The sequence below is a fragment of the Plecotus auritus genome (assembly GCF_963455305.1).
Source record: "Plecotus auritus genome assembly, chromosome: 9".
NCBI lineage: Eukaryota > Metazoa > Chordata > Mammalia > Chiroptera > Vespertilionidae > Plecotus > Plecotus auritus.
The window spans coordinates 99,717,736-99,729,793 of NC_137783.1; the positions used below are offsets into that span (position 1 = coordinate 99,717,736).

Here is a 12,058-nt window from a genome sequence, read left to right on the forward strand (position 1 = left end):
CACTATTAAAGAGCTATAAATATAGACTTATTAAAGAATTGAGCATTTTGTATTTTGTTTTTCTTAGGATTCACTTCTTCTCCAGTTGCACAGCCACATCCTTCAGCTGGCCTTAATGTTGACTTTGAATCTGTGTTTGGAAATAAATCTACTAACGTTATTGTAGATTCTGGGGGTAAGAAAAAATTATTTTATTAACATTATTATAATGCTCTAATTTAGATTCTGTGTAAGGACAGATAATGCTCCTTTTAACATGTGTAAATAGATTAAATTGCAGTAGCCAAAAAAGTTGTTCCTCCTCCTCCAACCACTAGATGAGAGCTTCACGGGACTATTAACTGTTACTCTTTCTTAGTGGCATTTTTGTTTCTCCTAGAGCTAAATAAGAGACAGGGGAAAAAGATTTTGCTCAGATTAGAGTGCTGAGATGATAGTGGCTATGTGTAGATTACTCATTATAGTTTTTACCTTTACTGAAAGGAAATTGGCTTTTTTGAAAACAAGAAAAATATAACCTGGGGTACTTATTGAGATAAATAGCTAGGATATATTAAATATCAGAGTTGTGGGTGGAGGGGCATTGTATTGTTTTGAGGATGATCCTTTACTATAAATCTGTAGAGCCAGTTTTCTACTTAATTATTTCCATTTAATATCTTGTTAATTGGAAGTTTATAATGATTAAGAGGTCTTATAAAATTGACATTTCTATTAACATGTGATGGCCTTTGATTTGGGTTAGTAGTAAATTCAAGCCATTTAAAGAAATATATTGACATGGTCTTAATTTAATAATATACAATTATTTGTCGCCCAAAAAGAAAGAAGCAAGTAGATGTATTTATTCTTTCCCTTACATTAGTAGGATTATAATTATATTTGTTGATGCATTTGACTTTTTTTTTTTTGAGTTTATCTTGCTGGGAAAGGGGATTAAAAAAAGAGACCAATTGTTTATATTTTGTAAACCACCATCTTTTAATTGAATTTATTGGGGTGACATTGGTTAATAAAATTATATAGGTTTCAGGTGTATAATTCTGTAATATATCATGTATATATTTTATTACGCGTTCACTACCCCAAATCAAGTCTCTTTCAATCACCATTTATCCCCCCTATGTACTAGTAAAGCACCATTTTAAAAATACATTTTTTAATTGATTTTAGAGAGGAAGGAAGAGGAAAAGAGAGATTAAAACATCAGTGATGAGAGAGAATCATTGGCTGCCTTCTGCACACCCCCTCCTGGGGATTGAGCCCTTGTGCCCTTGACCGGAATCGAACCCAGGACCCTTGAGACCACAGGCCAACATTCTATCCACTGAGCCAAACCAGCTAGGGCTAAAGTGCCATTTTTAATGACTTCCTTTTTTCAGATTCTCTGGTATTCCTAGATTGAGCTATTTACTAGTAGTCCTTTCGGGGTTGGTTTGATTGGATTATTTTTACCTTCTACCCTTCAGTAGAGAACCATAGGGATTTTATTTTCATTTCTAAGCAATGTCCTAGTTTACTAGATCATCTTATGCAGTTGGAGTATACTTTAGCAATTTCTCAGGTATAATTTAGGTTAGCTAGTTTTAGAAAGACCTAAAATGATTCATTTTGACTAGCTTCTAATGTACTATTTTACATACACCTTATATTCTCCATTTGAAGAGTATAAAAGGGTCTGTAAAATATTATTTCTTAAAAGAAACTTTTCTGAAAGTTTCCAGAGATGTATTTTTTTTTAATCTGTATTGCTTTAGGTATAAGTGAGTCTTAAGAAAATGTTGTTGGGTAAGGGAGAGAATTGTATTTCATTCCTTTCTCTTTTACAACTTTGGAATAAGTTTACTTGAGTGCTTTCTTCAACCCCTTTAACCTTAATGTAATATTGTCCTGAAATAAGACATTATTTCTGTCAAAGGAAATATGGCCTTCTCAATCAGTTCACTTAAATGGTGAATTTCTTCTTTTTCCATTTAAGAGTATATTTAGTACCCATTTTTTGGAGAACTTTCCTGGTAAACAAACAATGAGAAAAGGCAGAGACCTCCTTTAGAAAGCTGTAGCACCAGAAAGTTCCTTACAAATCCTATTTCGTCTGTTTGTAACTTTAAGGCTTTGATGAACTAGGTGGACTTCTCAAACCAACAGTGGCCTCTCAGAACCAGAGTCTTCCTGTTTCCAAACTTCCACCTAACAAGCTGGTATCTGATGACTTGGATTCATCTTTAGCCAATCTTGTGGGCAGTAAGTATTATTTGGATCTCTAATCTTCTTTAAAATAAGTTGTTTTATTTATTTATCTTTTAAAAGTAGTTTTTAACAGATTTCTTTTTTCCCCTGTCCTAGATCTTGGCATTGGAAATGGAACCACTAAGAAGTGAGTTTTTATTTGTATTTTTTCCCATGTGCTGCTTAGAGGTGGATTTGGCTTTCATCTTGAAAGTGTGTGTAGAGATGTCATTTGCATTTTAAATGCTCTGTTCAATCTAAATAGATAGTAAAGAAACTTCATGATAACAGAATTTAATATTCTCATTTATCTTTATTTAAAGTGATGTAAATTGGAGTCAGCCAGGTGAAAAGAAGTTAACTGGAGGATCTAACTGGCAACCAAAAGTTGCACCAACAACTGCTTGGAATGCTGCAACAGTGGTGAGTGAAAATAGCTTATGATATACTAACACAAATAATTTAGGTAAATGTGTAACATAAGAATGTTTTTAAAGTGATGGACATAAATGGAAAAATTGTTATTATTGAGTTTTAGAAGTATAAGTAATTTGTATTTAAGGAGACTTAGTTGACTATATTTGCAGCTACATTTAAAATTTTTCTTTATTTTTAAAAAATGTATTTTTTATTGATTTCAGAGAGGAAGGGAGAGGGAGAGAGAGAGAGAAACATCAATGATGAAAGAGAATCATTAGTTGGCTGCCTCCTGCATGCCCCACATTGCAACCTGGGCATGTGCCCTGACAGGGAATTGAACTGTGACCTCCTGATTCATAGGTTGATGCTTAAGCCATACTGACCAGGCGCAGGTACATTTTAATAGCTAACATTTATTTAAAGGTTATTTGTGTCAGGCATATTCTAATAAATAATATATATGGTTTTATTTTCTGTAATCCTCAAATTAAACTTAAATGGTAGCAACTATTATTGTCCCCATTTTACAAATGAGGAAATGGAGACACAAAGTTAAGTACTTATGTCCAGGATCACAGAATTCTTAAGTTATTAGATGGGTTTTTAGAACCCAGATAGCCTAATTCCAAAGCATATGCCCTTAATCACTACCCTCTACCACTAGTTTCAAATTTATTATTAATTTATGTAGAACATAAAATTTTTCTTTTTTTCTGATCTCACCATTGGTAAAGAAACTATATTTGCTTGGCTTTTACTAATATTGTCATATGATGCATACAGTTGATTCTCTTTATTTGCTGCACTTATGTTCTTGAAGTCACCAGAACACTGAACCATTGCTAGGTTCACACACACATACATATTTGCCCAACAATGGTTCAGTGTTTACTAATTCAGTGTTAGGGTGACTTTAAGAACACAAATACAGTTGATAGAGAATCAACTGTGTGTGGGTATAATCATGGGCACGCACGTACACACACACACATCTTACCTAGATTTACGTAAATCCTAAAAAACGTGTTCTGGTAGATTTTATATATTTTATTTTACAAAAGAGAAAATGAGGTTTAGAAGTATTACTTGACTTGTCTGAGGCAACCCCAGTAACAGGTACCAGAGTTGAAATTCTAGTTCTGTCCACTGGCCCCAAAGCCAGAGCTTCTTGCTTCTCACTACTGCACTATTCCCTTCCTTCTCCATCCTCTTCGTCATCTTCCTATTAGAGCTGAAATCTGGCAGAGTCTCGCTTGTTCAGCTTCAGCTGGGAATGAATGCCCAGGGAGACAAATTGTTCACCACTCTACACATGTCCATAAATGACCTTAAATGACCTCAAAAGCATTTACAAGCATTGATTTTCAGATTACAAATAAATTTTAGCGAGTAGGTAAATTTGCAAATTCAAAATCCATGAATAATGAAGATTAATTGCATATGTTAATTATTTAGCATTTAGTTATGAAGAAGTTCTGTTACTGTTTTTAATTACTCTAAGTTGTAGATATCCAGATTAGCTTTGGGGGTGTACTCCTATCCTTGGTCAACTGCTTTTTTACCATCCCAGTAAGTCTTCCTGGGTCAGAGAAAACCAATTTCTTTTTGTGGAAAATTTTGAAACATGCTTTCTTGTAACAGTGTACGAATAGCAGCATTTTGACAGCACAAGCTACACATTGAATTAGCCTTCCTGTTGTTATTAGAGACTCCGCCTTATCCTTGTTATAGCCACTTGTTATTAAATCCCTTTCAGAATATTGCCGTTTTCCTTATGTTAATCATAAAATAGTGTGCTGATAGAAATCTAAAGAATTCTGTTATCTTCAGTCTTCATAAATAGATAATAATATTGATTTAGCCACCTTTTTAAGGCAGTAACTTTTCACTGATAGTCGTCACTACCATCACTAAAAATAAAACCTTATATTTAAATAGTTGAGGTTTTACACACACACAGGCACTATCTTAAGTCTATAAAAAGTACACTCTTGGGGGTGTTTGAATAGATATCATCCCAGTTGTAAGGATGAAGTTACGTGATTTTTTTTCCAAGTGCAGAGCAACTAGAAAACAGATTTAAATTGAAATCCATCTCTCTGACTCTGAATCCAGTGTTTTCCCCACTGTAACACAGTGGGGAATGGCAGGAGGTTAGGCTAGTGGATTTTATAGCCTCAGGTGTGAATTAAACATTGATAATATATGAGGAGTGATGTAAATCCAAATGCTGATATGAAGATACAATGGATATTTTATTTTACATTGAATTAGTATTAATCCATATGAAATATTAGGAGTTAGATAGCACTTTACCTAAGATTGACTATTGGAATATAATAGACATCTAGCGATCTAGAATTTGTGTATAAGTTGATAAGAGCAATATTTATGGTGCTGTGTCATATATGGTGATGTGTATCATCTTTTAAGATTTTGTTAAAATATTTGTGTGTATGTATTTTGTAGAATTTCTTTTTAATGACTAACATTTAGGGCTGGTGATGTGATTACTACTTAGGTAAACTGCTGCTTATTACATTTCTTTACATTTCTAATCTTTTTATTAATCCTTAAACACTGTCAAGGTTTTACAATTTTTAAAAAATTTAAAACAAATTATTTGTAATTTTATTAAAATATATAATAATGTTATACTACACATCTTTTAATTATGCTTGTTTTTTTTCCTAGATGTTATATGATGCATCCTTGTTGTTATTAGAGACCCCACCTTGTTAGTGGATGCATTGAATTTTGTACTGTTGACACTACTGATAGGTTTTATGTTTTAATGACACTTGTAATCAGTAAACTATTATGTGTGGAAGGGGATAATGCCAAAGACTAAGTTTCCCTTGTCAACCTTGATAGTGTTTTAGTATAGATGTCTTCCATTAGATACTGGAAATACAAGGGGATTCTAGGTAGTTAGTGAATGTACATGTGAACTAAAATGCTCTCTGTGTATTTTCTGTTGTGTAAGTATTTGTTCTAATCCAGTGTTATTGCATTATGTAATTGTTCTCCCTGGGAAAAACAGAATGGCATGCATTTTCCACAATACGTAAGTGACCAAAAACTAGCCTTTTTGCAATAAATTGGCATGCTATTAACCACTGCTGTAGCAGAATCTCATAACCTTTCAGCTATTACTTGTTTTCACATTCAGATTTTCAGTGTGCCAAAAATTCTTCCTAGCATCTACTGATTTCATGGGTGTGTTGCAGAATTGATTCTGATGATGGCATGGGAAATACAAATTTTTTTTCTTGCTTAATATTCTGCCATTTGCTGCCAGATGGCTGGGTGTCTGTGTGTGTGTGTCTGTGCTGCCACTATGCACTTGATGACTTCTGAATGAAGGGAAATGTTGTTGATTGTGGTAATGTTGAAAATAACAATTGCATGAAATCTTACAGGCTTCTGCTGTACTTGGCAGTTTGTCTTCTGCTCTTGCAGCTCTTGGTTTTTAAGTAAGGAGAGGCCAATAAGTCCTACATGCTCACCCAAACACTAAACTTCTAACTATTCACTTTAGTTATGCTTCATTTACCTTCTCCATGCATATGTTTAAATTGCCATATATTTCCAGTTGTTGTTTTTTAATGTTTTAGCAGTGTTATTGGTCTTTCACCTGTATTCAGTTTTAGTTATCATTATAAGATAACACACACAGGGAATGTTGTTAAGACAGCAAATATATCTAAAGTGATTTGTGCTAAGTATATATTTACAGAGCATGAGTTAAAGTAGGAGGAGGAGGAGGGGAACTTAAACATCTTAGTGGTGTGTGGTTCTGTGAAGCATTAAAGCATAAACAGATTTAAAAATGCATTGCTCCTCAGCTTTGCTGCTTTGCAGAAGATAGTTTAAATAATTTATGGAATTAATAAGGAATGCTAGTGTACATACTTTGTGTAAGAACTGTGTGCTTTATAGAAATAGTTATACTCAGCAGTGGCTTGAACTCTTTGGGGTTCTTTGAAAAAAGTGAATTAGGTCTGTTGAAATTAATTTTTTGGAAGACCAAATTGTTAATTGATTTGGGACCTTTAGTTTTTTCTTTGCTTAAAAACTGAAGAGCCTAGGAAAACATTCAGAATTTATTACTTTTTCTGGATAAACAGTTTTTATGATAGTAATAGACTTTAAAGTTAAGAATTACGAAGATTTTTTAAAATCTGAAGATTTTTGAAGCTGAAAAAGCCCATTGAAATCTTAGATCATTGTTTAAGTATCTAAGTTTAAATGGTATTTTTTTTCTTTCTAATCATTCTGCTTTTCTGCTTATTGCAAGGCACCTTTTTTCATTGAGCATTGACTTTTTTTTTTTTATTATAGTTGACAAATTGACAGTTATTAATGATCACATGTGTCACATTTAATCACAGCTGTCTTAGCAATTCTTTTAGTGGAACTACAGCTATTAATTCCTTGAACTCAGTTGACATACAGGAGTTATACTTTCTTGTTTATTTTTTCTTTTACTATTTCAGGCACCACCTGTAATGGCCTATCCTGCTACTACACCCACAGGCATGATAGGATATGGAATTGTAAGTATCCTATATAATAAAAGCCTAATATGCTAAGTGTCCAGTCGTCCGGTCATCTGTTCAACCAATCAAAGTGTAATATGCTAATGATATGCAAAGGCAGCTCAACCACTCACTATGACGTGCACTGACCACCAGGGGGCAGATGCTCCGACCGGTAGGTTAGCTTGCTTCTGGGGTCCGGTCTATTGGGACTGAGCGAGACGGGCCAGACCCATCCTGGAGCCCTCCTGCTGTCCCTCCCAGCTGGCCAACCTCCCAACCTCCCACGTCCCTCCCTGGCCCTGATTGTGCACTGGTGGGGTCCCTCGGCCTGGCCTGCGCCCTCTTGCAATCCACAATCCGGGACCCCTCTGGGGATGTCGGAGAGCCAGTTTCAGCCCGATCCCACAGGCCAGGCCGAGAGACTCCACTGATGCGTGAATTTGTGCACCAGGCCTCTAGTTTTTCTATACACAGCTTTTTAAAAATAGGTTGATTCATATTTAACACGTTTTTATTACAAATGTAACTGCAAAAAGAACTTACTGCCACCCATAACCCTTAGTGCCTAACACAGAACCTTGGTGTGCACCACAACATTCACTGGTTTCGTAAGTATTTGTAGAATAGTCATACAACAGATATCATTTATTAACATTCACAGTATTAGTGGCTTATTTTTCATCATAACTTTGCTAGGTATTTTATACTTCATTACAAACTCAAACATTAATATTGACTCCAAGTCTTCGTTGCTGTGACCAGTGAAGTCTTAGAGCTTAATACTGTAGGGGAAGGGAAGAATTAATAGTTCTTGAATTATGTAGAGGTAAAATTAGTCAATTAAAAGCCAGAGAAATTGTCCCATGACAGTGGTTGGTATAGTACAAAAACTGCTCTCTAACTTTAAGCTGGCCATAATCTACATTCTACATTGCCCTTATTCTCCTAACTCTCTTCATATATAGACTCACTTAGATAAGAAATGGAGGTAGTGACTTCAACTCCCTGTACATGTTTGAGGAATTGTTGCTGATAAGAGATAGCGCTATATATCCCTTGGTATTGCTATGGTGGTGCTTGTGCTACTTTTTCCTTTACATCTTCTGGAAGTAGGTCTTTTCCTGCATATGAAGAAATTTCACAGCTTTCGGATTGATGGTCATTACATAAAAAAGGAGTCTGTACAAAAACTCAGGCAATAAAGTTAAAGTGAAGTTTCTAAAAATAAGAGTCTACTTGAAAGGTTAAATAGAAGTTATAGAAAGATAAGATTATATTGCATTTTACCAAATAACACAGTGGTTTATGTGTTCTAGTTTGTCACTGATTATGTTAATTTTATACCATGGAGTGTTAAGTTTTGTGGGTTTTGTTTTTATAATCCTCACCTGAGGATATTTTTCCATCGATTTGTGTGTGTGTGTGTGTGTGTGTGTGTGTGTGTGTGTGTGTAGAGAGAGAGAGAGAGAGAGAGAGAGAGAGAGAGAGTGGCGGAGAGAGGGAAAGATGGACACAAATATTGATATGAGGGAAGCACATCAGTTGGTTGCCTCCTGCACATGCGCTGACCAGGGCCTGGGCCAGGGAGGAGCCTGCAACTGAAGTATGTACCTTTGACCAGAATTGAACCCGGGACCCTTCAGTCCGCGGGCCAACGCTCTATCCACCGAACCAAACCAGCTAGGGCATGTAGTGGTAATTTTAAATATCCCATATAATAAAAGGCTAATATGCAAATCAGCCGAAAGGCGGACCGAGCGGTCGCTAAGAAGCGCACTGACCACCAGGGGGCAGACACTCAACGCAGGAGCTGCCTCCTGGTGGTCAGTGCACTCCCACAGTGGGAGCGCCGCTCAGCCAGAAGCTGGGCTCAAGGCTGGTAAGCGCAGCAGCAGTGGCAGGAGCCTCTCCTGCCTCTGCGGCAGCACTAAGGATGTGCGACTACCGGCTTAGGCCCATTCCCTCAGTGCGTGAATTTCGTGCACTGGGCCTCTAATATCTATATATTTTTATTGATTTCAGAGAGGAAGGGAGAGAGAGAGAAACATCAATGATGAGAGAGAATCATTGATCAGCTGCCTTCTGCACGCCCCACACTAGGGATAGAGCCCTCAAACCAGACGTGTTCCCTGACCAGGAATCGAACTGTGACCTCCTGGTTCATAGGGCAATGCTCAACCATTGAGCCACTGTGGCTGGGCTGGCGTGGTGTTTTTTTTGTTTGTTTGTTTTGTTTTTGGAGTGGTAATTTTTAAAGCAAGAGATGATCAGTTGAGATTCTATTTTCAGTTAGTCAAGAATGAACTAAACTCTGTGTATTAATTAAGCTTCTTCTTGATTCTTCTTTCTTAAAATGTCTCAAATAAGATGAAAAAAACATAGAGTAATTCTTCAAAGAATCAGCTGTGCATGATGGCATAAGAATTTGATTTGATATACAAAGGCAGTTACTTTGAACTGTCTTAGTCATTTTACAATTTTAAGTTTCTCCATATCTAAAGCTGGAAAATTTGAAAAATTTTTGGTCTAAATTATTTTGTCTGGTGTACTGTCATAAGGTTTAAATTTTACAACTCATTGTATAGAAAAACCTAAGCTTTTATACAGGCTTTAAAAATGGGCACATTAAAGACTTTCCATACCAAACTAAATACTCTTAAAAAATTTTTAGCTGTCAGTCTTATTTGCATTTATAGGAATTTTTCCTTTGAGTTAAAGCAAAAGTAGTAGTAGTTTTCCTCCCTATTATCCTTCTTGTTTACTTAGCCTATATAATAAAGAGCTAATATGCTAATTAGACAGGACAGCAGAACAACCTTCCAGAACGATCAGTGGATGGGGCTGCGGGGCCACAAGGCAACAGGGCCCACGAGGGCCGAGGCAGCTGGGGCTGGGAAGGCCTACTCTTGCAGGAATTTCATACATCGGGCTTCTAGTTTTATAATAAGGGAGATGTGAGCCGCATTCTTTAACTTGGTATTTTTCTATTTTTCAGCCACCTCAGATGGGAAGTGTACCTGTAATGACACAACCAACCTTAATATACAACCAGCCTGTCATGAGACCACCAAACCCCTTTGGCCCTGTATCAGGAGCACAGGTATTAATTAATGTGCTACATGTAACTGTTTTGATGTGCTTGGTGTGGAAGGAGCACAGTGCTAAAAATTTTCTTTCATACAACTTGAGAAGCAGGTTATTGCTTTATATCTTCCTCATCCAAAAGCTTTTAGGATTATTGATTATTTGGAAGGAAAGGACAAGCAGATTATAAATATTAAAGATGGAAGTCTTGGTAACTTACTGTTGATGCTAGAGAGGACATTTTTTCTGAGGGTAAGGAACCTACTTTCTGTTCATGATTCTGGCATGGTCTCCTTTGTGAACCCTGGAAACTTTGATCTCAGAGCTCCACTGCCTTGGCATTTGGAGTGCCAGTGCAGTTGGTAATGAACTTATTATTCTTTTTCCACTGGATGCATGTAGTTTTACACTTGCCAGTGCATATAGTGTTACATTGCCAGAATTAGTTGGTGTTGATCCAGTCTGAATCTATTCTCATGTATTTCATAGTCTAGTGAAGCATTAGGAGATCCTTTCATTTTCAGCCTTTTTAAATTTCATTGATTTTAGAGAGAGGAAAGGAAAGGGATAGAAAGATGGAAACATCAGTGAGAGAGAAACATGATGGACTGCCTCCTGCATGACCCCCATTGGGGATCCAGCCCACAAACTGGGCTTGTGCCCTGACTGGGAATCAAACCTCAACAACAGAGTCTCACCAGCCAGGCACTTTTTTCAGTTTTTGAGTATTGAACTCATTTTAATAAATTGGCATCTCGAGGAGTACTAGTAACTGGGAGTAGATTTTGAATTTAGTTCTTATTAAGAGGTAAAATCCATGTTCTTTGCAATTCATATGTTTGCCCAGATGCCTCTTCTTTTATGTTACAGTGACCTTTTCTTCCTGTTCTTTAATCAGTTAAGTACTTTACACCTGGAAGTCAGGGTAATCGATGCAGTAATTACTCTTTTATAACTCAGTTAATTTTTATGCATTTTTTAAAAGTCATCTGAATTTATCTTTAAAATCATTGTGGGGTGTTTTTTTTTTTTAATTTCTTCATTTTAATCCTTACCTGAGGATATTTTTTCATTGATTTTTAGAGAGAGGGAAAGACAAATATCGGTGTGAGAGAAACACATTGATAGGTTGCCTTCTACACAAGCCCTGACCAGGGCCTGGGCCAGGGAGAAGCCTACAACCGAGGTACATGCCCTTGACCAGAATCAAACCTGAGACTCTTCGGTCCACAGGCTGACACTCTAGCCACTGAGCCAAACCAGTTAGGGCTTTATGCGTCTTTTAAATAAAACAGGTTATGTGTATGTATAGATTTTTTTCTATTCTGTCTTATACTAGTAATACTGTTTTTGTTGTTAATCATCACCTGAGGATATTTTTTCCATTGATTTTTAGAGAGAGTAGAAGGGGGTTAGGGGGGAGGGGAGAGAGACATTGATGTGAGAGAGACACATCAATTAGTTGCCTCCTGTATGTGCCCTGACTGGGGCCAGGATTGCATCTGCAACCCAGGTACTTGCCCAGAAATCGAATCAGCGATCCTTCAGAATGGGAACCAATGCTGTATGCACTGCACACACTGGCCAGGGCTTACCAGCAGTACTTTTAAATGCTGGCATAATTTGCTAAAGAAACAAACTAGATTTTGATAATCTTTTAAGATGTTGATGATTTTCCTAACTATTTATGTAGATGTTTTCTTGAGATTATGTTTTTCTCATGTTCTTTACTTTTTTCTTTGTTCTTCTATCTTCAGGTATATATCATTTATTTTAAAGAA

General features: G+C 36.4%; 1 protein-coding gene across 24 annotated transcripts in view; it reads left to right on the forward strand.

Annotated features, from left to right (window-relative positions):
• The window catches only part of PICALM (phosphatidylinositol binding clathrin assembly protein), a 119,015-nt gene that overhangs the window by 90,692 nt on the left and 16,265 nt on the right, over positions 1 to 12,058 (forward strand). For 6 of the 24 annotated variants that reach the window (XM_080641830.1, XM_080641853.1, XM_080641847.1 and 3 more), the window contains 7 exons: positions 68 to 175; positions 2,113 to 2,244; positions 2,347 to 2,377; positions 2,553 to 2,652; positions 5,693 to 5,716; positions 7,149 to 7,208; positions 10,189 to 10,293. In XM_080641830.1, the coding sequence (XP_080497956.1) occupies positions 68 to 175; positions 2,113 to 2,244; positions 2,347 to 2,377; positions 2,553 to 2,652; positions 5,693 to 5,716; positions 7,149 to 7,208; positions 10,189 to 10,293 (560 nt within the window). The remainder of the gene's footprint in view (positions 1 to 67; positions 176 to 2,112; positions 2,245 to 2,346; positions 2,378 to 2,552; positions 2,653 to 5,692; positions 5,717 to 7,148; positions 7,209 to 10,188; positions 10,294 to 12,058) is intronic. The other 18 variants (XM_080641841.1, XM_080641831.1, XM_080641849.1 and 15 more) reach the window with 3 other exon arrangements.